General features: G+C 40.8%; 1 protein-coding gene across 1 annotated transcript in view; it reads left to right on the top strand.

Moving 5' to 3' along the window:
* Nucleotides 1-3,825: 3,825 nt before the first annotated feature.
* Nucleotides 3,826-26,894, top strand: part of MCC (MCC regulator of WNT signaling pathway) — a 437,412-nt gene continuing 414,343 nt past the window's right edge. Inside the window, exon 1 of the mRNA XM_045446793.1 lies at nucleotides 3,826-4,355. Within this exon, the coding sequence (XP_045302749.1) occupies nucleotides 3,871-4,355 (485 nt within the window). The 5' untranslated portion in view covers nucleotides 3,826-3,870. The remainder of the gene's footprint in view (nucleotides 4,356-26,894) is intronic.

Below are 26,894 nucleotides of genomic sequence, written 5' to 3'. Positions count from 1 at the left end.
TGAAGGAGTAGATCCAATGGCTCAAGAAGTGACCTGTGATGAAAAAGGGAATGTACCACACAGTTCTCCCTTCAAGAAAGGACTTGTTGGGGCACCTGGGTGGCTCAGTCAGGTAAGTGTCTGACTCTGAATCTTGGCTTGGGTCATGATCTCACACTTCATGAGTTCGAGCCCCGTGTCGGGCTCTGTGTTGGCAGTGCAGATCCTGCTTGGGATTCTGTCTCTCCCTCTCCCTCTTCCCCTCCCCCTACCAAACAAACAAATAATAAATAAATAAATAAATAAATAAATAAATAAATATTAAAAAAAAAAAAAGAAAGAAAGGACTTATTGCCCAGCCTCTAAGAGTACTGTCAGAAAACAACCTTCAGCTGTCAGTCCATTGGGAACTGACTCTTTACTTGGGCACACTGCTATTAATTTTTTGGATTTACTCCTTTTCACTTACCTCCCTCCACCCCATAAATAGGGATGATAAGTACTTTCCCCCACTCTATAGCATTAAATAAGGTATTTAAACATTTAAATCAGTACTTACTGATTTGTGATAAGGGCTCAATAAATGTTCATTGAGCTCCCTCAACTCTACCTTACTGTTTTCTCTCAGGAATTTACAACCTCATTTATTAATAAATAATTGGTAATGTGGGTAGGGAAGGCAAATCACCATTAAACTATATGATTCTGTCCTCAAAATGTGTGCTTCAAGCTAAGAGAGCTCTGGGACATCATTGTGACCTGGGGAAGTAAAGGAAGGCTTTTTGAGGGATATAGGAACTTAGCTGGGCTTATAAAAACACCTTAGAGGGGCGCCTGGGTGGCGCAGTCGGTTAAGCGTCCGACTTCAGCCAGGTCACGATCTCGCGGTCCGTGAGTTCGAGCCCCGCGTCGGGCTCTGGGCTGATGGCTCAGAGCCTGGAGCCTGTTTCCGATTCTGTGTCTCCCTCTCTCTCTGCCCCTCCCCCGTTCGTGCTCTGTCTCTCTCTGTCCCAAAAATAAATAAACGTTGAAAAAAAAAAAAAAAAAAACACCTTAGAGAGAGAAGGGTGGGTAGAGGGCACCAGGGCAGGTGTGTGAGTGTGTCCTCATTCCAACTCTAACATGTGGTCCTAGTTTAGGTAAAGAGAATTTGGAATGGCAAGCACCAGGTAATCAAGTTTTCACAACTCTGCAATGGTTTTATTTGTTATAACTGGTAACTTTGGACATAAAGGACAGTATGTCTTATAATATACATGGTGTATTTTGAAATGTATGACATAAATGTGAAGTGTTATTATAACCAAAAGGAATCCGAGAAGAAAAAAAAAAACTGGATAAGGACGATGTTGAGCTATGTACTCATCTTGGATAAATACATAAAACCTTTGGAATTATGACATAACCAGTACTGTTAGATTTATGGCCATGGGTATTGCTCTCATTCCAAGCTCCTACTTTACATTTATCATCTTTATATTCATCTGGCATCTCTATTTTCAATGTCTTACAAATTTCTCCCTCTCCTAGTAACCTTTTCAGCTGAAATTTCATATGCTTCATATTAGCTCAGAAGCAAATTCTTTTCTGGAAGGTTGAACCTATCTGTTCAGCCATTTCTGAATTACCCAAGCATGAGCATAATGTTGCTTAAGAAATTTGTCAAGATCCACTTTTTTTGTATGTTCAGATTTAATTCAAGATGGTTTAAATTTAAACCTCCAGAGCTGTCATGCACATATTCTCCCAGGAGAAAAACATTCTTTGCTTTGAAATATAATTGGTTGAGGTTTACACTCTACTTTCTGTAAAAATGAAGTGTGGTTATAAAGAGACCTACTCAAATCTTGGAAAATCCTTTGGTTTCCAGACCCTCCATACATGTGTATTTAGAAAAATGCCCTTTTTTTTTTCTTTTCTTTGTGTTTTTTTTTTTTTTTTTTTTTTTTTTTGCCCCCAAACCATCAATTGTCTAGGAGGATTTGAGGGTAACAACTCCTGTCTGGCTGTATTCTCAGACAGTAATAAAAGTTTTATTCTGTGAAAAATGAGAAAAAGATTCTAAATATTCATTTATTTTTTAGAAACTTGAACATTGGTCCTTGCTCTATTGTAGACAGGAGTATTTGTGTTGAGAATAGCATCTTTTAGCAAATACTGTTGGATATACTGACAGAATTTTTCTAAGATGACATTTTATTCAATGTACAAATTATAAGTGCCCTGAAGTCCTGGGAACTTAACAGAATTAAAAAGAACTGAAGTCAGATGGAGTGGATGGGGCACAGAAGGGCGAAAAGAGAGCAAAAACAGTTTCCTTCTGACCTGGCAGACAATTCCAAGACATATGGATATCTTCTGGTTCTATTGCTGCATGACAAATGACCTCAAAACTTAGTGGCTTAAAACCACAACAATCCTTTAATTATTGCCATCTTATCTCTGGGGGTTGTCAGGGCTCAGTTGGACAGTGTTTGCTCAGGGTCTCTAATGCAGTTTCAGTGTCTAGGTCTAGCATCATCTGAAGGCTCTCTCATTCACTTGTGTCTGGCACCTGGGCTGAGAAGACTGGAACATCCTAGGCTCCTTGGACATCTCTTTCTGTCTTTACACGGTCTCTCCAGCATGGAAGCTTAGTGTGGACAAATTTCTTTCAGGGCAGTTCAGGGCTTCCAAGGTCCCTGTCCCAAGTAAGGGAGCCAAATGGAATCTGTAGTGTCTTTTCTAAACCAGCCTCAGAAGTCAAGAGAATCACAAAGGCCCACTCAGGTTCAAGGGAAGGCAAACAGTCTCCACCTCCTGATGAGAGGTGCACCAAAGAATCTGCAGATGTGTTTTAAAACTACCACAGGAATTCTCAGACCTCTGGCAGAAAGTCTGGGACAGAATAATGAGTCATTCCCTAAACCACAAATTGGTTCATTGTGGTTCCTTTTCTGCTGTGGTGGAAGGATACTGTCGTGTTTAAGGCCTCCTGCTCTGGAGTTAGACTGCCTGCCTGGGCTTGCCTCTGCCCTGACACTTACTAAGCCTAGAACCTTAAAGCAAGTCTGGGTGCCTTGGTTTTCTTATCTGTAAATTGGGGATAATGAGAGCTAACAGTTATTAAGTGCTTAGTAGGTATCAAAATACACTATCTTATTTTGTAATCAAGATACTATATGAAGTAGTTACCTACCTCCTAAAACACAGGGTTGATAATAAAGAGATATCTTTCAGGTGTGTAGTGTGGGTCAAATGAGACCATCTATTATGTTCACTCTTGATGTTATTAAAACTGTTGGGGCAGGGGCGCCTGGGTGGCGCAGTCGGTTAAGCGTCCGACTTCAGCCAGGTCACGATCTCGCGGTCCGTGAGTTCGAGCCCCGCGTCGGGCTCTGGGCTGATGGCTCAGAGCCTGGAGCCTGTTTCCGATTCTGTGTCTCCCTCTCTCTCTGCCCCTCCCCCGTTCATGCTCTGTCTCTCTCTGTCCCAAAAATAAATAAACGTTTAAAAAAAAAAAAAAAAAACTGTTGGGGCAAATTCTAGTGACGTCAGGTCAGGAGCTGTTTCCAGAAATGGGCCAAATGTTCACAATGCCACACAGGAGAGCAGATTATTTCCAGTATAGTGTTGACGATCAGCCGGAGTTAAGGAGGGTCAGATTTCTTGACAGGTGTTAAAAATGCACAAACCCTAGACATTAAAGGGTCTCATCTGGGGCTATGGGTTCAGAACCCAGCGCAGTCTTGCAGCCTGGGACTAGAAGAACCGCTCTGAGTTGGCAAAACGGGAGTGTTTATCTTTTTCCTGAAAAGAAATCCACGACTCTGGGCGGTTGGAGGAGTTCCGCCGGGAGCACACTCCCTTCTGCTTGAGTCCCCAAGTGTCAAGGGCCCGCGTCGAGGTTGGATGCACGGAGTTGACACCCTTCCAGGAGACCTCCTGTGTACTCTGCCCCCCCTCGCGTCCCCTCGCGTCCCCTCGCCATCCCTGGCTCCCCGACTCCACGATCCACCTTCCCCTCCTCCCTCTCCGCTGAGGTGCCTACTCCCGCGATTGCAGGGCGCCCGTCTTCCCAGCCCGGGCAAAACCCGGAGAGCTGGAATTCCGCGCCCGGAGCGCCCCGGCGGCCACTGGGCATGCTCCGTTGTCAGGCAGGTTCGGGGCTGCGAGCCGCTTTTGCGCCTCGCGGATTCCTCCCGCGGCCGCGCGTCCTCCTCTTCCCGAGCAGGCAGCGGGCGCATTATGGCGGCGGCGGGGAGCGCCAGCGGCGGTGGCAGCAGCGGCGGAGGCGGCGGCAGCAGCAGCAGCGACACATCCAGCACTGGCGAGGAGGAGCGGATGCGGCGCCTCTTCCAGACTTGCGACGGCGACGGCGATGGATACATTAGCAGGTACTCGGGGAGGTACGCGGAACGGGCTGGGGCGCGCGACCAGCCTCTCCGACCCTTCCTCTGCCCCCTCTCCCCAACTTCCAGCAAGTTGCTCAGAAGCTCACGGGGAAAGTTGGCGGCGACTCTGAGAGCGCATCGCTGGCTCGGCCGCTGAAGCCTAGGGGCTGATCCGCTCGCCTTCTGGTGGTGCTAGTTGGTCCAACTTTTCCCAGCGCTGTCTTTGTCTGGGCGTCGGGAGACATCTCTTTAGGATGCAAGTCCTTCCCGGGTCGTGGAGCGTTCGTGCCTGTGGGGAGAGGAGTTCTGGCCGCTTGTCCCAGGTCAGAGGGGTTGCTCGGCAGTCTCGGGCTCCTGGGTGTCAAGATGCTTTGGCACCAGGGAGCGATCAGTCCGGCTCCTCAGTGGACAGCCCTGGGGCCAGACCAGGATAGGGATGTGCTCCCAGTGACAGCTTTGGACGTGAAAACAAGCTGCGAAGAACTTTCGGGTGCTGCAGAGCCTCTGTGTTCCAAACTGGGGAACCCACAGAATGGACATAGCTTGCCACCCAGTACTGATTTAAACCTGTTAGCCTGAGGGGAACCAAGTGCGTAGGCACAAATTGGGGGTTTAGAGGTGAGTCTGTAATATAGACCCGACTCCGTACCTCAGCTCCAGAAGCTAACCAGGTGAGTGGACACCTCTGAGTGACCACTCATAACCCTCCCTGTGTTTGCTTCTAGATTCCGTATAGAAGCTGTGTTGAGGCTTCAAGCCGCAGGGCTTGGCGAAATGATTACTTCTGCCCACATTTTTTTTATCACTTATCATACAATGATGGTGAAGAAGGCAGTGTAATGTGGTATGCTTCTTTGAAAGGTTGACATAGGGCACTGAAGACCTTTCATGCTGAAATTTGAATTGCCTTCTAGGAAGAAGTCCACCTAAGTTGTATATGACATGTTAGTTTAGCCTTTGTCTTGGTAATAGTAAAGATCTCTAAAAAGCCCGGCTGCCTCCTGCTGATTATCCTTGCCTACTTAGAGAAAAAAAGAGTGGGGAATTTCCACCCCCACCCCCCAATTTTTATAAGATCTCTGAATCAGGTAATTTGACATGTAAGATTTTGGCAATTAAAAACATAATTTATTTGGGACTCCATTCAATTATGATAATTCTTGGCTGAATTTTATTACTTTTCTAGAGTTTCATTAGGAACCATTGAGAAAGATACCAGAAAACTTTGTGGAGTAATTCTATTCTGAAATGGGGGAAAATGTAATTCCAGTTAACCCCACATAGATTTTCATCTGGAAGTCTTTCCCTGTTTTGGTTCTGTGATAAAAAATTTCATCATATAGTGTAGATTTTTTTCCTACTTGAAAAGCCTACTTGAATTTCCTACTCGAATGGCCATTGTGTTATTTACAATAATAAAAAACAGTCTACATTCTTCACATTAGGATGCACAAAGAGTTTAATTTCACATGGGCAAGGGTGTATGTAGAACACTAGTAGAATTCTCTCCTTCCCTTCCTTTGATTTGGCCTATTAGTATGTTGCTTTATCTGAACTACGCTTTTTGTACAAATGTTCATTTAAAAAAAATTTTTTTTCAACGTTTATTTTTATTTTTGGGACAGAGAGAGACAGAGCATGAACGGAGGAGGGGCAGAGAGAGAGGGAGACACAGAATCGGAAACAGGCTCCAGGCTCTGAGCCATCAGCCCAGAGCCTGACGCGGGGCTCGAACTCACGGACCGCGAGATCGTGACCTGGCTGAAGTCGGACGCTTAACCGACTGCGCCACCCAGGCGCCCCCAAATGTTCATTTAAAAAAAAATTTTAATGTTTGATTTTGAGGGGGGTGGGGTACAGAGAGAAAGGGAGACACAGAATCTGAAGCAGGCTCCAGGCTCTGAGCTGTCAGCACAGAGCCCAATGCAGGGCTTGAACCCACAAACTGTGAGTTCATGACCTAAGCCGAAGTCGGTCGCTTAACTGACTGAGCCACCCAGGTGCCCCTGTTCATATTATTTTAAATGGTGGCTGTCTCTACCCCAAAAGATAATGAATTCTGGAGGCATAATTTGAGGATTTTGTTTTGGAGGATGAGGCATTGTATGTAAGGGGGTAGTAAAGAGGAGATTTCATATTAAAGTAGAAACCTACTAAGGCAAAAGTGGAAAAAACTGTATCATTCCTTGAGTCATATCATTTTAATATATCTGCTTGAAAGATGAAAGATGTGTGCAATAATGAACCCTAAGCCATAATTTTGCCTGTGGGCAGAGTTGCTCTTGAAGTTATTTTATGCTATGACAAAATTCCCATTTAAGAGGAGTTCAGGGATGGCAATCTCATTGAAACGAGGCACCAAGAATCTTCTCTAGAAGTATGTTTACATAGCAAGCACAGTTTTACCTGGAATATATGTTTATTTGATGTGGCATGGGAAATGGGGTTAATGAAGTTAGGTGGCATTAAATGACTCCCTCTCTGAAGTTGCTTCTTTGTGCTCCCTTTGTTTAATGACCTTTACTGACCACTCAACAGTAGGTGATAAGGAGTGGAATGCTGTGAATTTTCTCTTTTATAAACATGAGAGTTGGACTTTCTACATTAAGACCTTAAAAATCTTGGATTCTTTAAAAGATGTTAAGTTTATGTTCGTAGTACACCACTGTATCTGTTAGGATTTCAGTTGGCTGTATATAATGGAAAACGAACTACAGTCAAGTAAGTACAGACTTTCTTACCTAGAGGTCCGGAGGTGGTTCATTCAGGCTGGGACAGCCATTCCACAATGGCATTAATGCCCAGCTTCCTTCTATCTCTCTACATCACTATTCTTGATATAAAATATTCATCCTCATGGTTATCTCATAGTCTTAAAAAATGATTGCCCTGTCTCCAGCCTCATGTCCAGGTTCCAGGCAGGAAGGTACAAAAGGAAGATGAAATGAGTAGAGCATATATCATTAAGGCAGAGCTTTCTCAAATCCCTTAATTGAAATCTTATTGGTCAAACTATATCACCTTACCATGGTGACTTTCAGTAGAGTTCAAGGAAGCATCTAATTTGATTAGTCACATTGCCTCCTAAACAAAATCTGAGTTCTGTTACTAAGAGCAGGGAATGGATATTGAGTAGGCAAGAAGCAACCAAAACATATAATAAAACTTCCATGGTAACCCTCATTCAACTATATTGGCTTTGGTCCTTTGCTTAACTCTCATTCTCAAACAGAAGTGGGCTGGAGGTCTCATGTTTAGAGGAAGGCTAGTGGAAGATAGATTGAGACCAGGAGGGGAAATGTCAGGGCACACCACCTCAGGAAGAGGGAAGTAAAGGGTAGGGCTTTGAATCTTCAATATTCTCTTGGCCCAAGCTTCCTTAGCAGGCTGACAAAAAAGGCACCAGCTAACTGGAGATTCCTGGAATTGCTGCCTCTGCCCAGGAACTTCCAGCCTGCCACCAGGACCCAGAATAATCCCCATGGATAGTTAAGCTGGAACTGACAACTACTGTTAGGTGGAGCCAAATTGCAGCTTGGACAGGGTAGGATTGGGACTGTATAGTGTCATTTCATTAACTACGATGACTTAACCCCACATTTTATGGTATTGAATTTTTTGGACCCTATTTATCGTGGTATAGGAGGTGGTGGGGTTACTCTATTTGTTGAGATTAATTTCCCTTTGGAATTGTAAAGCTTCTTATTTTTACCTTTAAGTTTTAAGAAACCATCTTGAACATTTGACAAATATTAAAAACCACCATTTACCTTTGTATCTAGTTGCCAAGCCTCAGCTGAAATGTTGGTGTCTTAGAGAGAGCTTTCCTGACCACTGTATCAAAGGTTAGCTCTTCCCCACCAATATCCTCTGTCATAGTACCAAGGGCTTTCTCCCAAAGTACTCTTTACAACTTGTAATTGCATTTCTATTTCCTACCTTGTTTGCCTGTTCATTGTCAGTCTCACACTAGTTGTAGCTTCATGAGGGTAGGAATTATGCTTATTTTGTTTAAACAGTACACTCAGAGGGTGCCTGGGTGGCTCAGTCGGTTGAGTGTCTGACTTCAACTCAGGTCATGATCTTACAGTTCGTGGGTTCAAGCCCCGTGTCAGGCTCTGTGCTGACAGCTCAGAGCCTGGAGCCTGCTTCAGATTCTGTGTCTCTCTCTCTCTCTCTCTCTGCCCCATCCCACTCATGCTCCGTCTCTCTCTCTCTCTCTCTCTCAAAAATAAATAAACTTTGAAAAAAAAAAACAGTACACTCAGGATCTAGTGCGGTATTTGCCATACAGCATACAATCAGTAAATTCTGATGAAGAAATGACCAAGAATAAAGATTGGTATGTTCATGAATTTTGAAAAATCTTTCAAGCATTTTCATTTCCAAGCATATTCCATGTTTATAAAGTACTTTAAATGTAAGTGTATTTTATTAAAGAATATTTTCCTTTAAAAATAACTTCTTTCTGGTTATATAAAAGATATTCTTTGTTGACAAATGGGAAAATACAGAAATGTTTAAAAATAAAATAAAAATTATCCATTATCCCATAACCAAGGAATATCATTTCTATTTTCCTGGTGACATAGCTACATCATATTATTCCTCTAGTACATTAAAAAGGATTGGATAAAAGGAAAGACATCCCATGTTCACAGATAGGAAGATTTAATATTGTTATGATGTCAGTGCTTCCCCAAGCTGATCTACAGATTTAATGCAACCGTTTTCAAAATCCAAGCTGCCATTTTATGCAGAAATTGACAATTTGATCCTGAAATTCATATGGAAATTCAAGTGACCCAGAATAGTCAAAACAACCTTGAAAAAGAAGAACCAAGGTGGAGGATTCACACTTCTCAATTTCAAAACTTACTGCAAAGCAACAATAATCAAGACAGTGTGGTAGTAGCAAAAGGATAAACCTATAGATCAATGAAATAGAACTGGGAGTCCAGAAACAAACCATGTGTCTATAGTGAATTTACTTTTATTTTATTTTATTTTTTTAAAGTAGACTCCATGTCCAGCATAGAGCTGAATGTGGGGCTTGAACTCATGACCCTGAGATCAAGACTTGAGCTGAGATCAAGAGTTGGATGCCTAACCAATTGGGCCACCCAGGCACCCCACTATAGTGAATTTATTTTTAACAGGAGTGTGAAGATAAGGGTTTCAAATTCAGGGGTGAAATAGGGAAAGAATAGACTTTTTGACAAATCGTGCTGGGGCAACTGGTAGCCACATGTGAAAGAATGAGCTTGGACACTTTCTTCACATACAAAAGTGTATATATTCCTCATATACAAAATGTATATAGTTCTCACATACCTCACATGCAAAAATGAACTCAAAATGGATCAAAAACTTAAATGCTAAGAGCTAAAACCATTAAACTCTTTGAAGAAAACATAGAACAAAATCTTTGTCACCTTGGATTTGGTAATGGATTCTTATATATGACACCAAAACACAGGCTACAAAAGAAAAAATAGATAAATTGGGGTTAATTAAAATTTTTAAAACTGGTGCTTTACAAGGCACTCTCAGAAAAGTGAAAGATAATCCAAGGAATGGGAGAAAATATTTACAAATCATATATTTGGCAAGGAATTTGTATATAGATTATAAAGAACTCTTATAACTCAATAATAAAAAGATAAATAACCCAATTAAAAATGGACAAAGGGTCTGAATAGACTTTTCTCCAAAGAAGATATGCATATGGCCAATAAACACATGAAAAGGTGCTCAACATCATTAGCCACTTGGGAAATGCAAATCAAAGCTATGATGAGTCACTACTCTCTATCCAGTAGGATGGCCATATCAAAAAGTCAGATAATAACATGTGTTAGCAAGGATGTGGAGAAACCAGAATGCTCATACACTGTTGGTAGGAATGTAAAAAGGTGCAGTCACTTTGGAAAATAGTCTAGTAGTTCCTCATAAACTTAAACATAGAATTCCTATATATATATTCCAGCAATTCTACTCCTAGGTATATATGCAAGAGAACTGAAGACATATGTCCTCACACAAACTTATGCATGAATGTTCATAGAAACATTATTCATAATAGTCAAAAGATGTTATCAACCCAAATGCCTATCAACTGATGAATGAACAGGCAAGATGTGATCTATCCATACAGTGGAATATTACACCATCATAAAAAGGAATGAACTACTGACACCTGCTACAACATGGATGAACCTTTTTTCTAAATTTTTTTAAAATTTATTTTTGAGAGAGAAGGGGAGAGACAGAGGGTGAACTGGGGAGGGGCAGAGAGAGAGGGAGACACAGAATCTGAAGCAGGTTCCAGGCTCTGAGCTATCAGCACATAGCCTGATGTGGGGCTCAAACTCACAGACTGCAAGAGCACGACCTGAGCTGAAGTCAGATGCTTAACCGACTGAGCCATCATGGTGCCCCAACATGGATGAACTTTGAAAGTGTTATGCTAAGTGAAAGGGTCCATTCCCAAAGACCATATAATATATGATTCCATTTATATGAAATGTCCAGAATATACAAATTTATAGAGACAGAAAGTAGATTAGTGATTGCTTTAGGGCTGGGGGAGGACGATAGCTAAAGAGTGCGGGATTTCTTTTTGAAATGATGAAAATCTTCTGAAGTTGGTTGTAGTGATAGTTCCACAATTCTATGAATATACTAAAAACGATTGGATTGTACACTTTACATGGGTGAATTTTATGGTAAGTGGGTTATATCTCAATGACGCTATCATCAAAATAAAAAAGATTGGAAAATGTGATTTGTAATGATAATATCCCATTATTTATTTATTCAATTTATTTGATTATCCTTCCATTGTTGGACATTTAGATTGTTTCCAGTTATTTGCTTTGGAATTTTGTTAAATCTAAGATGCTACAGGTTGGAACACACATTGTTTTCTGTATCAGTCACACTATGATAAGATACAGATCATTGAATAGATTTTTAATTTTATTTATATTGGAAGTTCTGCCTTAAACTTCTTTAGTCATAGATTTTATATTTTACTCTTGTGCATACATAAAAAAAGGAGAATAGGCTATCATATTGTTCAAAATGATCCTAAAACTTCTTCACAATTAAAGTGCAAGTCTTCCAAATCACTTTTTGGTTCAGAGTATTGATGTTGGGTTTTAATATCCAGTATCAGCCTCAGTGGCATCAAAACATGCAGGGATGCAGCATTTCTTTAAAGGAGGCTCCACTGTTTGCTACAGGATTGTCATTTAAGATGCTGACACCTTTTGGGGCACCTGGATGGCTCAGTCAGTTAAGTGTCCAACTTTGGCTCAGGTCATGATCTCGTTGGTCATGAGTTTGAGCCCCGCATTGGGCCTGTGCTGACACCTCAAAGCCTAGAGCCTGCTTCTGATTCTGTGTCTCCCTCTCTCTCTGCCCCTCGCCTGCTCACACTCTTTCTCTTTCTCAAAAATAAACATTAAAAAAAAAAGATGCTGACACCTTTTTGCAATTACTGACTTTGGTATTTCTGGTCTTACCAGAAGGTGTCAATGGAAGTAGCCAGGACTTGAATTCTTAAGGAAGCATGAGAGTTATGCTTCCTTAAGAATTCTTATTGACTTATGCTAGTCATGTTACCGGGAATAACAACATGATTCACACTACACAAGCAATCATAACTGTGTCAGTGCCAGGCCAACAGAATTATAAGAAACATTCAGATTTCACAATATTAAACTATGCATCTTAGAAGTTTGAAATACAGTATTTTATATAATGCTAGAATAAACACCTTCATGGTTCCATGTACTGTATTACTAAAGAATGAGTCAAAAGTGGAATTATCAGTGAAATGTATGAACTAGAATTGCTTTGCAAACATTTTGCTTCATCTTCTATGAACAATAACAGCAACTACAACAAGAGGTTTTCAGGTCAAATGGAGACTACTGTAATGTTTAAAGAACCACAGACTTGCAAATTAAACAGACTCTATTATTCTTCCCCCGGACAGTTAGCAGAAATATGGTTTAGGGAAGGTAGAGAGAGGAGTCATTTGGCTTTAAAAGTTACAGGAGACACTTAAACAGAAGGTAAATGGAGTAGAAAGACTATGCCTTCTAGATTCCTTGTGTCATGGCCAGGTAGATCCCATGACATAAGGATTATTCTTAAAGGTGATAACTCTGGAGCACAATTTTTTAAAAGTTTTATTTATTTATTTTGAGAGAGAGAGAGAGAGAGAGAGAGAGAGAGGGAGCGAGCGCCAAGTAGGCGGGGCAGGGGAAGAGAGAGGGAGAGGGAGAGAATCCCAACCAGACTCCAAGCTCAGCGGGTAGCCTGAGGCAGGGCTTGATCCCACAACCGTGAGATTCTGACCTGAGCCCATATCAAGTCAGACGCTCCACCAGGTGACCCACTCCCACAATTTTAAAAAGAGAGTCTTTGGTGATATTCAAAGAACAGTATAACCAAAGCCAAACTTTGAAGAAACTGAATAATATTGAAAGCTTCAAAACTATAATCAAACCATAACGTCACTCGGAAAGGCACAAACTGAACCTAAGTGAGGGAAAAAAGGAAATCCATTATAACTAATATGAGGGAGAAAATTTTGAGTGGGACAAATTTTGTACCCAGTCATCCAGAAAAACCAACTCTGATACATAGTATTTCCTGAATCACAATTTTTTCATATGTAAAGATTCTTAAGAATCATGTCACCTAGAACTTCCCAGACTTGAGTCATTTGTCTACCACATTTATGATCTTTCCATATCACTGGCCACAACCTCTTCCTTGAATTTAAGACAGGAATATGCCGTAACTGCATATTTGACTTATATGTCTGAAGACATCTCAAACTCAGCATGTACAAAACAAAATTCCTGACTCCCCTCCCCAACTCTTCCTTTCTCTGTTTTCTTGATTACAGTAAATGTCTTTTCCCTTGCTAGTTGCTCAAGTCAGAAAATAAAGTCATCCCGCATTCTTCTCTTTTCTATCAGTACATTCAGTCCATCAACTAACCCACCAATTCTGCTTTTAAAATATAGCTTCTTGGGGGCACCTGGGTGGTTCAGTTGGTTAAGTGTCTGACTTTGGCTCAGGTCATGATCTCACAGTTTTTGAGCTTGAGCCCTGCATTGGGCTCTGTGCTGACAGTGTGGAGCCTCCTTGGGATTCTCTCTTTCCCTCTCTTTCTGCCCCTCCCCTTTCTCTCTCTCTCTCAAGAATAAATATATAAAAAATATATGTATAGCTTCACCCTGACAGTTTTTCATCACCTTCCTACTTAGGTACAAAATATCACCCATCTCACACTGAGATTAGTACAACAGGCTCCTCCTTCTGCCCTTGCCCCCTCCACCCTCCACACACTCAGATTATGCATACTGCAGCCAGGTGACTTATTGTCAGTCAGATGATGTTATTCCTCTGCAACATAGTGGAAAGGGCCCTGGATCTGAGTCAGGAAAGTTGGGTTCACCCCAGGCTCTGCTACTAAGTAATTATGTGACTTGGTACGAGTCCCTGCCTCTGTCTTAGTTTCCTTACCTATAAAGTGAGATGATAAAACACTCATCTGTGTTTTCTCTTGCTTGGGGTTTGTTGAAATTCTTGAGTCTGTAGATTTAATTTTCATCTAACTTGGAAATTAACCAGCCATTATTTTTTTCAAACATGTTTTCTGTCCCTTCTCTAATTTCTTTTTAGGACTCCAATTATGCACATATCAGATTGCTTGATATTTGCCCACTTCTCATTGAGGTTCTGTTAATTTTTTCCCCTATCTTTTTTCTTTCTGTGTTTCCTTTCGGATAGTGTCTATTGTTATATCTTCACATTTTCTGATCTTTTCTTCTGCAGTGTCTAAGCTGCTATTAATCCCCTTCATATTTCATTGTGTTTTTCATTTCTAGGAGTCCCATTTAAATATATGGAGAGTATTTATAACAGCTACTTTAACTTCCTTATCTATTAATTCCATCATTTCTGTCATTTCTGGGTCTGTTTCTTTTTTAAAATAATTTATTTATTCTTTGGGAGAGCACAAGCCAGGGAGGGACAGAGAGAGGGGGACAGAGGATCTGAAGTGGGCTCTGCGCTGACAGGCTGACAGCAGTGAGCCCATGTGGGTCTTGAACCCATGAACCACAAGATCATGACCTGAGCTGAAGTCAGACGCTCAACCGACTAAGCCACCCAAGTGCCCCTCTGGGTCTATTTCTATTGATTAATTTTTTTACTGCCTATGGGACATATTTCTGTTTCTTTGTATACCTGATAATTTTTGGTTGGAGATAGGACATTATAACTTGTTGAGTTCTGGCTTTTCTTGTGTTCCTTTATCTTGTTCTGGCATGCTGTTGACTTTGGATCTTTTGGGAGCTTGCCTTTAAGCTTTGTAGGCAGTATCAGAATAGCCTTTAGTCTAGGGTTAATTTGGCCTCTGCAGATCTCTGGAGCTCTCTTTCTGAGACGTTCCCTCATCTTCCCTCTGTACCACAAGTTCTATCCACCTTGGATTTCCTGAACTTTGTTCTTTATCTTCTCAACTCAGTGGGACCACTGGGTGATGGATTCCCTCTCCTGTTCTGCAGCCTGTAAATTGCCCCCAGGCAGTAAGTTGGTATAATTGTAGACTCATCTTGCTGGTTTACCTTTACTCAGGGATTGTAGTCTTGTGCTGTTATATAATGTCTGGAAATTATTATTTCTTATATTTTGTCTGGATTTCTAGTTGTTTAGGTAGGAAAGTAAGTCCAGTCTCTGTGATTATCTAAAGACCTGAAGTGGAGTTGTGATTTTTCTTTTTGAGTGTCTTAAAGTGGGCCTGCCTATTTGGAAGCACTCTGTTTATTAAGTTTACATATAAATAATTTTATATAACATTTACAACAATATGTTACTATTTTTAAGTTACTACCTACAGGCCCACATATCTTTTTTTTTTTAAACAGTTAACATTATTGAGTGCTTACCATGTGCTAGGCTGTACGCTAAATCAGCACTTTGTATATGTGATCTCAATTACTACTCATAATAGCCCCTTTGAAAAAAGAATTATTATTACATGCAATTTAAAGATGAGAAAAACAGGCTCAGGGATATATATTGCTATTTGCTCAAGATTCCATACTAGCAAGACCCGAAATTCAACTGATATCTCTGGTTCTCAAATGAGGGCTTTGACCACTATTCGGTGCTGCTTTTCACATGTGTGTCTTTCAGATATTTTCTAACAGCTTTATTGAGCTATACCTTGCATGCTATACAATTTGCCCATTTAAAGTGTACAATTCAAGGGGCGCCTGGGTGGCTCAGTCCATTGAGCGTCTGACTTCAGCTCAGGTCATGATCTCGCAGTCCGTGAGTTTGAGCCCCGCATCGGGCTCTGTTCTGACAGCTCGGAGCCTTGGATTCTGTGTCTCCCTCTCTCTCTGCCCCTCCCCCACTCATGCTCTGTCTGTCTGTCTCTCTCTCTGTCAAAAATAAATAAACATTAAAATTTTTAAGTGTACAATTCAATGTGGTTTTTGGTATATTGATAGTTATACAACCATCATCATAATCAATTTTAGAACATTTTTATCACTCCGAAAGAAGCCCTGTATCGTTTAGCAGTATTCCTCCATCTTCCCCCTGATCTTCCCAGCCCTAAGCAACCATTAATCTACTTTCTGCCTCTAAAGATTTGCCTACTATGGACATTTCATACAAATGGAATCATACATTATGTGACCTTTTGTTGCTTGGGTTTTGGTGACATATCCAAGGAGACTTTGCAATCCCAGGTCACCTATGTTTTCTTCTAAGAGTTTTATAGTTTTAGTTCCCACATTTAGGTCTATGATCCATTTGAGTTAATATTTGTAGGTAGTGTGAAAAGATGTCCAGGTTCATTCTTTTGCATGTGGATATCCAACTGTCCCAGCACCATTTGTTGAAAAGACTACTCTTTTCTCGTTTTCTTGACATTCTTGTCAAAAATCAATTGAGCATATATGTAACAGTTTATTTCTGCACTTTCAGTTCTTTTTGATTGATATTGATACCTATTCTTGTACCAGTACTACACTGTCTTCGTTACTGTTGCTCTGTCATTAAGTTCTGAAATCAGAAAGTTTGAATCTTTCCAACTGTTTATTCTGTTTTTCTGGATTGTTTGGCTATTCTTAGGCCTTTGAGTTCCCACACAAATTTTAGGAGCAGCTTGTCAATGTCTTCAACCCAAGCAGCTGGGATTTTTGATAGAGATTGTATTGAATCTATAGATCAAATCTGTTCACATGCATTTTTAGCAACTTTATCTTTTCAGGGTATTTTTGGTTTTTTCCCTCTAGCCCACATTTTTATTTTACAGTCTTTTTATTTTGGTCAGTCAGTATATTAGTGAATGTCTAAATAACAGGGGCGGCTGGGTGGCTCAGTTGGTTGAGCGTCCGACTTCGGCTCAGGTCATGATCTCGCAGTCCGTGAATTCGAGCCCCGCGTCGGGCTCTGTGCTGACAGCTCAGAGCCTGGAGCCTGTTTCGGATTCTGTGTCTCCCTCTCTCTCTGCCCCTCCCCTGTTCATGCTCTGTCTCTCTCTGTCTCAAAAACAAATAAAACATTAAATAATAGCATACATTTATGGAAGACTTTATAGTTTATAATCAGTTAGTCCACACTTTATCTCATGTAATCCTTGCAATAGGAAGTCACATGTCTATTTTAAGACAAGAGGCTATGATAACAAAGCCTCTGGGGGAAGGATGAATCTGTGGCCCTACTTGAGGGCCTTTTCCATCATACATGCTGCCAGGCTAACACAAGAAAATGTATTTTCCCCAAAGCTTTAAATTTCTTTACTGTTTAATTTACCCAAGATCTATGGTGAGGATGAATTTTCATTTTATAACTGGCTTCTTAGCATAAGTGGGAATGGCATTTAAATACTTGGTACAGAAGGTGAGACATTTGCATGCTAAATGAAGTTCCATGGGAGTCTCAGCTGGGGAGACTCTCTGTTGTTCCGCAGATTGAAAAACCCCTTGAAGTGTTAGTCCCAGAGTAGAAACCATATGGAGAGAAAGGGCATTTCCTTAGAGAACGGTTAATTGTCAGCTTCTCATTGTCATTTCAAAATGTCAGTTTAAATATGCAAATGAGTAATTACTCAGTTCATGCCATTGATTATTGCTGACTTTACCTGATGGGAGAAAAAAAGTTGGGTAAGCATGCCTGGGTAAAGAATCCTGGACCTAGTCATTTTTCAAACATTTGGATTCCTAATGAGGTGACAATGTAAATGGAACACGTTTTGGGATTGACCAATAAGCGTTACATGTGTCTGTCTGATGGGACAGATGTTAGTTGAGTTTAAGTGTAGCCTCAGTTGAATATGTAGTTGTGAAATTTGTGCTCCAAAAATTCTAGATAGATGAACTTTGCGTTCATATTATTTTTACTTTCACAACAGCTAATATAAATGTAGAAAATACTTGAAAACACATTTTATTTTAGACTTGGTGTTAATTAAACATCTCTTCAACATAATGGCAAGTGCCTTTGGTTATACCTGTTGTCTATTGTTTAAAACATCAGCATATGCAAATATGAAAGAATGATACAGATGAAAGAATTAAGAAAATAGGTGGGGTAAAGGGCAGTATTTTTGTAAAAATATGGCTGCGTTTCCTTAAAATGTCAGATTTTTTCACTTATTTACAAAAATTTAGAACTTCTGCCCGGGAAATAACAAGCTTAACAGAACGTTCTACATTTGAGGTTAATGCCTTTAGGTAATGATATTACCATGACAATTTTATGTATTATAGATTCTTAACCTGAGTTTATTTCATGATATTAAATAGGATGAAAATCAATGTGAGAATATTGTTGGGAAAGTATTTATTCTTCTAAAAAATGTGTTGGCAGTTTTATATGTATTATAAGCAAAATGCCCCTCAAAGTGACATCAGTGCCACTCACCCTCCTCCACCTTCTTGGTTCTCAAATTCCTTCATGCCTAATCACAGTTATTGTCCTAGTGTTCTAACCGTAGGCTCAGCCTGTCCGGGCCTCTCTATATGGACACGAAAGTCATTTTTCTCTAACATTTTTCTATAACTGAGCAGGAAGCCCTTCTTAAAATCCCTCAACAGTTGCCCATTCCTTATGGATGAGTTCAGACTCCTTCTAGGGGCATTTAATTTAAGGCCCTTGGACATCTGGCACAGTGACTATATCTCTGTTCAGCATGGCCTGCCACAGTCCACCTTCCAGCATGCCTGCCCAGCTGTTCCAAGGATCATGCTTAGCGCACACAGCTCCTTCTGTAAGTGTCCTTCTCTCTTCCTTGTCTACTTAATGAGCACCTTCTTATTTTTTTCTAGACTCAGTTTTTATGTAGCTCTTTCTCTGGAGAGTTCCCTGATGCCTCAGGATCTTACACACACTACTAGGCCAGCACTGCTCACATTTCATATTTTCACTGTTTCCATTTCCTTCCTCTCGATACTTAACATGCTTAAGGCAGAGACTGTATTTTTCTTGTCTTTTGTCTTTGTAACCATAGTGCCCAACATTTAATAGAAACTTACTAAATAAATAAATAAAAGTGTTCATTGGGTAATAGTAATTTTAAACACTTAAGACTTTTTATTTATTTTATTTTATTTTTTATTTAAAAAAAAAAATTTTTTTTTTTCAACGTTTATTTATTTTTGGGACAGAGAGAGACAGAGCATGAACGGGGGAGGGGCAGAGAGAGAGGGAGACACAGAATCGGAAACAGGCTCCAGGCTCTGAGCCAACAGCCCAGAGGCCGACGCGGGGCTCGAACTCACGGACCGCAAGATCGTGACCTGGCTAAAGTCGGACGCTTAACCGACTGTGCCACCCAGGCGCCCCACTTAAGACTTTTTAGAAAAAAGATTAGGGGCGCCTGGGTGGCTCAGTCGGTTAAGCGTCCAACTGCAGCTCAGGTCACGATCTCGCGGTCCGTGAGTTTGAGCCCCGCGTCAGGCTCTGGGCTGATGGCTCAGAGCCTGGAGCCTGCTTCCGATTCTGTGTCTCCCTCTCTCTCTGCCCCTCCCCCGTTCATGCTCTGTCTCTCTCTGTCTCAAAAATAAATAAAACGTTAAAAAAAAAAAAAAAGAAAAGAAAAAAGATTAAAAAATTTTTTTAAATGTTTATTTATTATTGAGAGAGAGAGAGAGAGAGAGAGAGAGAGAGAGAGACAGAGCATGAGCATGGGAGGGGCAGAGACAGGAGAAGACACAGAATGGGAAGCAGGCTCCAGGCTCTGAGCTGTCAGCACAGAGCCTGACGTGGGACTCAAACTCACAAACTGCAAGATCATGACCTGAGCTGAAGTCAGACGCTTAACTGACTGAGCCACCCAGGCTCCCCTAGAAAAAGATTTTTCAGGATTTGTCCAGTTCAGAAGAAGCTGAGGAAGTTATATTTGAAAATGCATATCATGTGCATTTTACCATACATATTCTTGCATTAATCTAACATACCAGTGTGATGGGAATTCAGCACCCCTGCTTCTAACTAGTTATGAGATATTAGGCAAGTCACACAATCAGTTTCTAATCAGTTTCTTCTTCTGTAAAATAATTTTAACATCTTTTCCAGGACTGAAACATCTTCATTTTGTAGACTAAAGGTCCCAGTTAATAGAATTTTAGTGGTAGCATATTCATGCTGCTTAACTTTGTCTCTGTTGGGCAACTGGTGTTTGCTTATCAACTAGCCCTGATGAATCCATAGTTTCTCTACATTAATAGCTGTTTTCATCCAATAGCCTTTAATACCATCTAGTAAGTAGTATTTTCAAAAGAAATGAACTGTTGGTTAGGTTTTTTTGTCCATCCCTAAGTACAGGTTATGAGATGAAGTGAACCTAAAACCTATTCTTACTTTTGTTTCCTAGCTACTAAAAAGTTGATGGACAGTTGTCCACATGGTACTATACTGACTCTTTCAGGGTATATAAATGTTTAGAAAGAGAAGATTTTCAAATTAATATTTATAGCTCACTTTTCTTAGGCTATTCCTCTCTGGTTACTGGGTATTCACAGTAAACTAAGATTTTAAAGTAATGATAGAGGGGCACCTGGGTGGCTCGGTTGGTTAAGCGTCCGTCTTCGGCTCAGGTCATGATCTCATGGTTTGTGAGTTTGAGCCCCGCATCGGGCTCCATGCTGACAGCTCAGAGCTTGGAGCCTGCTTCGGATTCTGTCTGTCTGTCTGTCTGTCTGTCTCTGAACCCACCCCCCTAACTTGCACTCTGTGTTTCTCTCTTTCAAAAATAAACATTAAAATAATGATAGACTAAAAATAAGGGAACTTGCCCAATCCTAACTTGTATTATAGTAATTGCAATTTAACTCTGCTTGCCTACCAGATTGTAAGCTTCATGAATGTAGCAATCAAGCCTTTGTATCTCTCACACCACCCAACACCATCCCTTTGTACATAGATGCCATATGTACATAGATGCTAAGTCAATGTTGAATGAATGAACTGATGGATTATTACTACTTTAAGATAAAATTATGTTGCTGCTGCCACACTCACAAGATAGGATTTTGGTTTTTTTCATTCCTAAAATAGAGAAACGCTCCTATGCCCATGTTAACCTAACTATATGCTTCCATGCTTCCAGTGTTACCATCTGTGAAATAACATGGGATAAGAAAATCACAGAGGATTTTGTCTTTTGATCTTGTAAACTAATTTGTTAGAACCCCCTCCCTATTTTGATATAAAACACAGGTTTCCTTAAAGGAATGATTACTATTCACAATGGTTTGTCACTTTCTAGATTTCCTTGTGACTCTTCAGTACTCATAGTCTCTGAGAACTAGCATAGGAGAGTGAGTTTAAGAATACTGATTTTTAGGGGCTCCTGGGTAGCTCAGTTGGTTGAGCGTCTGACTCTTGATTTTGGCTCAGGTCAGATCCCAGGGTGGTGGGATTGAGTCCTGCGCCGGGCTCATGCTGAGTGTGGAGACTGCTTAAGATCTTCTCTCTCTAGGGTGCCTGGGTGGCTCAGTCAGTTAAGCATACAACTCTTGATTTCGGCTCAGGTCATGATCTCATGGTTGGTGAGTCAGATGCCCGCCCCCTCAACCTTGTGCACATGCATGTGCACTCTCTCTCAAAATACATAAATAGGCTTAAAAAAAAAGATTCTCTGCCCCTCTCCCCCATTTGTGCTCTCTCTCTCTCTCTCAAATATATTATATATATAATATATATGATATATAATATATATATATATATATATTTTCATTTTTAGACATTCATTGAATGCCTGCTGTGTGCATGGAGGAATACAAAGATGGGTATGTTATAATTCCTGCCCTTAAGGAGTATTTGGTCTTATGTAGTAAGTACACACATGACCAGAAGCAAGGAAAAGTACAATGTGCTTAGGAAGTTTCCAGAAAGGAGAAAAACAACCAACTGGGCTTTATAGGAGGATAATGTTCTAGTCAAGGCTGAGTTTGTTGCAAAGAATTTGGAGAAGGCCCTGAATGGCCACTTACCTTGATTTTCCCTTCTAGATCATGGCCCCTTTCTTTACTTCAGCCAGGGTGGCTCTAGTGATTGCTCACATTGTTCCCTGCTTCCCTTCTCCCTCCGCAGACCAAAGAGCCCTCTGCAGCACTGACATGAGGGGAGACCACCATGCAGAGGCCCTGGCTTCCTCTGTGCTGCCTGGAAGAGTCAGGTGTACATCCCTGTATTGTGGAGGTCACACCCTGAGGGGCAGCAATGATGAGAGAGAGGAGATGGGAGGAACCAGTTAATAAGTCACTCCTCCTTCTCCCTGAGAAACTATTCTGAAAGTAGTAGCTTTCTCTGGCCTCTCTGGAGACATTGTGTAAGACCAAATAACCAGCTGTTTCAAAGCTATGGCCAACTTGGTTGTGCACCCTCATGTGTTGGTTCTCCCAGCTTTGTTTCCTCACTTACCGAAATTTTCCCCTCACTCTTGCTTCCCTGCGATTGCATCCCCAGTAAAATATAAGCACGTAAGCTTAACATAGAACTCATATAAACAGCTCATGGAAAGGAGATTATTGTTTAAATACATTGGGCTGCATATGCCCTGAGCCTAATTGAAAAAAAAAATTCAGGGGCGCCTGGGTGGCTCGGTTAAGCATCCGACTTCGGCTCAGGTCTTGATCTCATAGTTCATGGGTTCGAGCCCCGAATTGGGCTCTGTGCTGAAAGCTCAGAGCCTGGACCCTGTTTCAGATTCTGTGTCTCCCTCTCTCTCTGCCCCTACCCTGCTCACGCTCTGTCTCTGTCTCAAAAATAAATAAACATTAAAAAATTAAAAAAAATTATTCACTAAGGAAAAATAAAAAGAAAATGAGATTATTCTTAATTTCATCCACTCAAAATAGTAAACACATAAAGAGATACACACACAAATGTGATGTAGTGCCCATTATTAGCTGCCCCCATGCCTTCTATCCTCACTTTTCTTCTTCCCAACAGATCCCTAATAGAAGTTCAGGCAGCCACTCCCCCTACAAGAAACCCTGGTGTTGCAGGGTTCCACTTCCAAATGTAAGGGGAAGCCTGATTGATCTAAGGTAATCCCAGCCTCTTAGCAACAGTTGTGTTAGGATTGGGCATCTGATGTGACTTGGACTAATGAGTCTCTAGAAAGTTTGCTGGAGATTTCTGGAAAAGTTTTCCACATCCTTCTGGTAGAGTTTCTGGAAGCCACTCCTTTTCTCCCTCCCTTCCAAGTGGGACATGGACATGAAGAGGGTACAAGTGCCCTTGATTGTTGGTAGCAGTCACCCACAAATCCAAAGGGAAGTTAATACTAGGATGAAAACCACACTTTGAAAGGAGAGAACAGCATAGAAAAAGCTAGAGCCTTGATTGTGATTGAACCACTGAAACCCACCCTGAGTCTAGCTTCCCTATTGTATAAGCCAATACATTTCTTTATTTTTTCTTTATTTAAAAACATTTTAATGTTTATTTATTTTTGAGAGAGAGAGACAGAGTGTGAGCGGGGGAGGGGCAGAGACAGAGAGGGAGACATAGAATCCGAAGCAGGCTCCAGGCTCTGAGCTGTCAGCATAGACCCTGGTGCGGGACTCGAACTCATGAACGGTAAGATCATGACCTGAGCCGAAGTCGGACGCTTAACCGACTGAGCCACCCAGGCGCCCCTCAATACATTTCTTTATTAAAGACTGCGTGAGTTATGTCTTTTTGACTTAAACCCCAAAGCATCCTAGAACACTCATGTGTTTATGTAAATGGGATTTTATTATGCATGCTATTTCTTAATCTGTTTTTTTCATAAACTATATCATATAAACTTTCTATGTAAATATAGATATATCACCATTTTAAATTAATTATTCTATGGTGTGTGTGTTGTGTATATAAAACTTGATATATTATGCTAGTTATCTCTCTATAGAAATTTAATTTTACTTTCTGTCTTAGTTATTTGCTGCTTACCCCAAAACTCAGTGGCTTAAAACAACACATATTTATCATCTCAGTTTCATGGGTCTTGAATCCAAGCACAGCGTAGCCGGGTCCTTTGTTCTAGGGACTCTCATGAGGCCGCAGTCAAGGGTTGAAGAGTCACACTTCTCTAGGCATTTGTGCCTCATCTCTCCTGTTCCGGCTTCAGCTGTCATTGTAGATGCCAGTGATTCCCCCAGTAAATGTCCAGCTCAGACTTCCCTTCTGAGTCTCAGACCTACATAACCAAGGAACTCAACTGCCTATCTCAACTGCCTGTATATCATCTCCCACCAGGTATTTCTAAAACATCTCGAATTCTATAGGTCCCCTATTGGATTCATGGTCTCTCACCACAAAATCTAACCTTCCAGTTTTGCTGTCTCAGTGAATGAGACCACTATACACTTATATACACAAACCGGAAGAAATCTTGGCATCACTCTTGACATCCTTTTCATCTCCCATATTCATTTCATCACCAAGTCCTATTATTTTCCGTCTTTATTACTACCACCCTAATTCTCTCACTTAGAGTACTGAAATACCGCTTGCTGACGTCTTGTGTCTCCTTAGGAACTCCTCCAATCCAGTCTCCACACTGTAGCCAGAGAGTTCTTCCTGAAATGCCAGTCTGCTCGTATAGCCCCTGCTTAAATCCCTCCAAAAGAGGCAAAATCCTCAACTTGGCCAACAAAGGCCCTAAGAGGTTCCACCTCTTCCCTCCTCTCCTGCCTTATCTGGCTCTCCGTCCACGAACCACCCTAGTTGTCGAATGTCAGTTTCTCCAGTGTGTTCTGGTCTCAATTCCCAGCAGATTCCCATGCAGCTGGATTTATCCAGCTATTCCTGAACTTGTGTGCTCAGCTTGAGGGGCTGTCTTTCAGCCTTCTTTGGGCCTCTCATCTTCTTTGCCTTCAGAGCACTTATTTCAGTTTGTAATGATATGTTTATTTGTGGGAATTCTTGATTAATGTCTTTCTGGCCCTCTCAACCACGAGCTCCGAGAGAACAGGGACTGTGTCTGTTTTTGTTCACCACTGAATGCTCAGTCCTAGCTCAGTAACCTGGCACATTGTAGGTATTTAGTAAATATTTGTGGAAAGAAGTCAATGTAACCCCTTTTGCTTAGAATTATACCAAAAAGGTACATTTTTTGTATAACTGGCCACCAGTACATTTATTTTTATTTGCATAAGCAATTTATTTTCATAAACATAAAAGGTACCCTTTTTGAGAAGTTTCTCAAAACTCTAGCAACTCTGGAGCTGCTAGAGAAGAAGATCTGCTGTAACTGCCCTTTATCCTTTGTGTGTACCGCCTAGGCTCAGGATTGAGTAAATGCAAAGAGTCTGTGCTGATAGTTATCCAACACTGTTAATGCTATTTCCAGATATGTTAAAGATATTGTTTTGACTCAGGCGAAATCCACTTTCTGGAGACTTCAGGAAATGATTGCAGCCTGCAGTGCTTTTCCCAGTTTCTGCTGAGGACTGCTCTGGACACTGTGAGACAGGCAGCCAGGAAAACCCAAGTCTGCCCAAATTTGAGATTCAGAGCTGTGAGGTGTTTTAAAAGGAGGCAAGGCCCAGAAGTAGAAAGTGGGTGAACGGCTGGGTCACCTGCAGTCACATCCCCACATGGACAGTTCCAGAAGGCCAGAGGCCCAGCTCCGTGGATGGTCCGCAACTAGTTTTAAAGTATTTTGACCTGACTTTGACAAGCCAAGAAAACTACCAATTTTTAAATCTTATTTACTTCTCTCAGTTTCTAATGCCTTGTGTAGGCATTAGCAGGGGAAAGTTCTCATGCATGTGGGTTAAACTTTTTTACTTTACTATTCAGACTGAACTTCGTTATAAAAAACATTTTTAAATGTATCACTAAAGTGTAATCATTTTTGTTATTTAATTGTATGCCCTCTGTTTAGTAAGCTGTCACTCCTGCTTATCTTGGATGCCTGATTGTCTTTTTTTTTTTTTTTAGAAGGGAAAAGTAAAACTATGTTATTCTTAGATGACATGATCACTTAGGGTAGAAATTCCAAAATAATTGACAAAGAAAATTTGAAATTAGTATGCATTTACAGCAAAGTTGTAGGATATGTGTTTAATATATATTCATCAAGTGCTTCCATATGAACTAGTATCGAACAAGTGGGATGTGAAATAAATAACACTATATCATTTACATTAGCACCTAAAAATGGAAATACTTAGGTATAAATTGAATGTAATACGTGTAAGATATATATAAGGAAAACTACAACACTCTAATGAATGAGCTCAAGGAAAAAGTAAATCAAGAGTTATTCCATATTTATGAACAAGAAGACTCTCTCCCTCTCTTCTTTTTTAAATTTAAATTCAAGGGGCGCCTGGGTGGTTCAGTCGGTTAGGTGTCCGACTTTGGCTCAGGTCATGATCTCGCTTCGTGGGTTTGAGCCCGGTGTGGTGCTCTTTGCTGACAGCTCAGAGCCTACAGCCTGCTTCGGATTCTGTGTCTCCCTCTGTCTCTGCCCCTCGCCCCCACCTCTCTCTCTCAAACATAAATAGACATTAAAAAAAAATTAAATTTAAGTTAGTTAATGTGTAGTGTAGTATTGGTGGATGCCTGATTGTCAAATGGAAAGAAGCTTTTTGCTTCTTGCAGCCCTTCCTGAATTAAAAATCCTTTTGGAGCAAAGAATCTCTCTGGGATTCTAGTATAATTTGTAGCTTCCAGAATAGTTGCTATTTTAAACACCTGTGGGTATTTTTTTCTGATGCAAAGTGTTTATTCTTTAATATCTGTTCTAATTATTTCTTATATGTCTCCAAGAGGCAGGCAGCCTATGTCATAGGATTACGACATTCAAAATGGATTCTGGAGTTCTAATCCCAACTCCATCATATACCAGCTGTGTGGCCTTAGGCAACTACTTAACACTTTCATGCCCAGGCTTCCTGATCTGTAAAATGGGGGTATAATAGTACCTATCTAGTTTACTATTATAAATGGAGTTGTTCAGAATGGAAAATGAGTTACTTTTCGAAAGAGTGA

The sequence above is a fragment of the Leopardus geoffroyi genome, chromosome A1, assembly GCF_018350155.1.
Source record: "Leopardus geoffroyi isolate Oge1 chromosome A1, O.geoffroyi_Oge1_pat1.0, whole genome shotgun sequence".
NCBI lineage: Eukaryota > Metazoa > Chordata > Mammalia > Carnivora > Felidae > Leopardus > Leopardus geoffroyi.
Note: the sequence above shows the minus strand (reverse complement) of the source record. Positions and strands in the feature narration are given on the sequence as shown.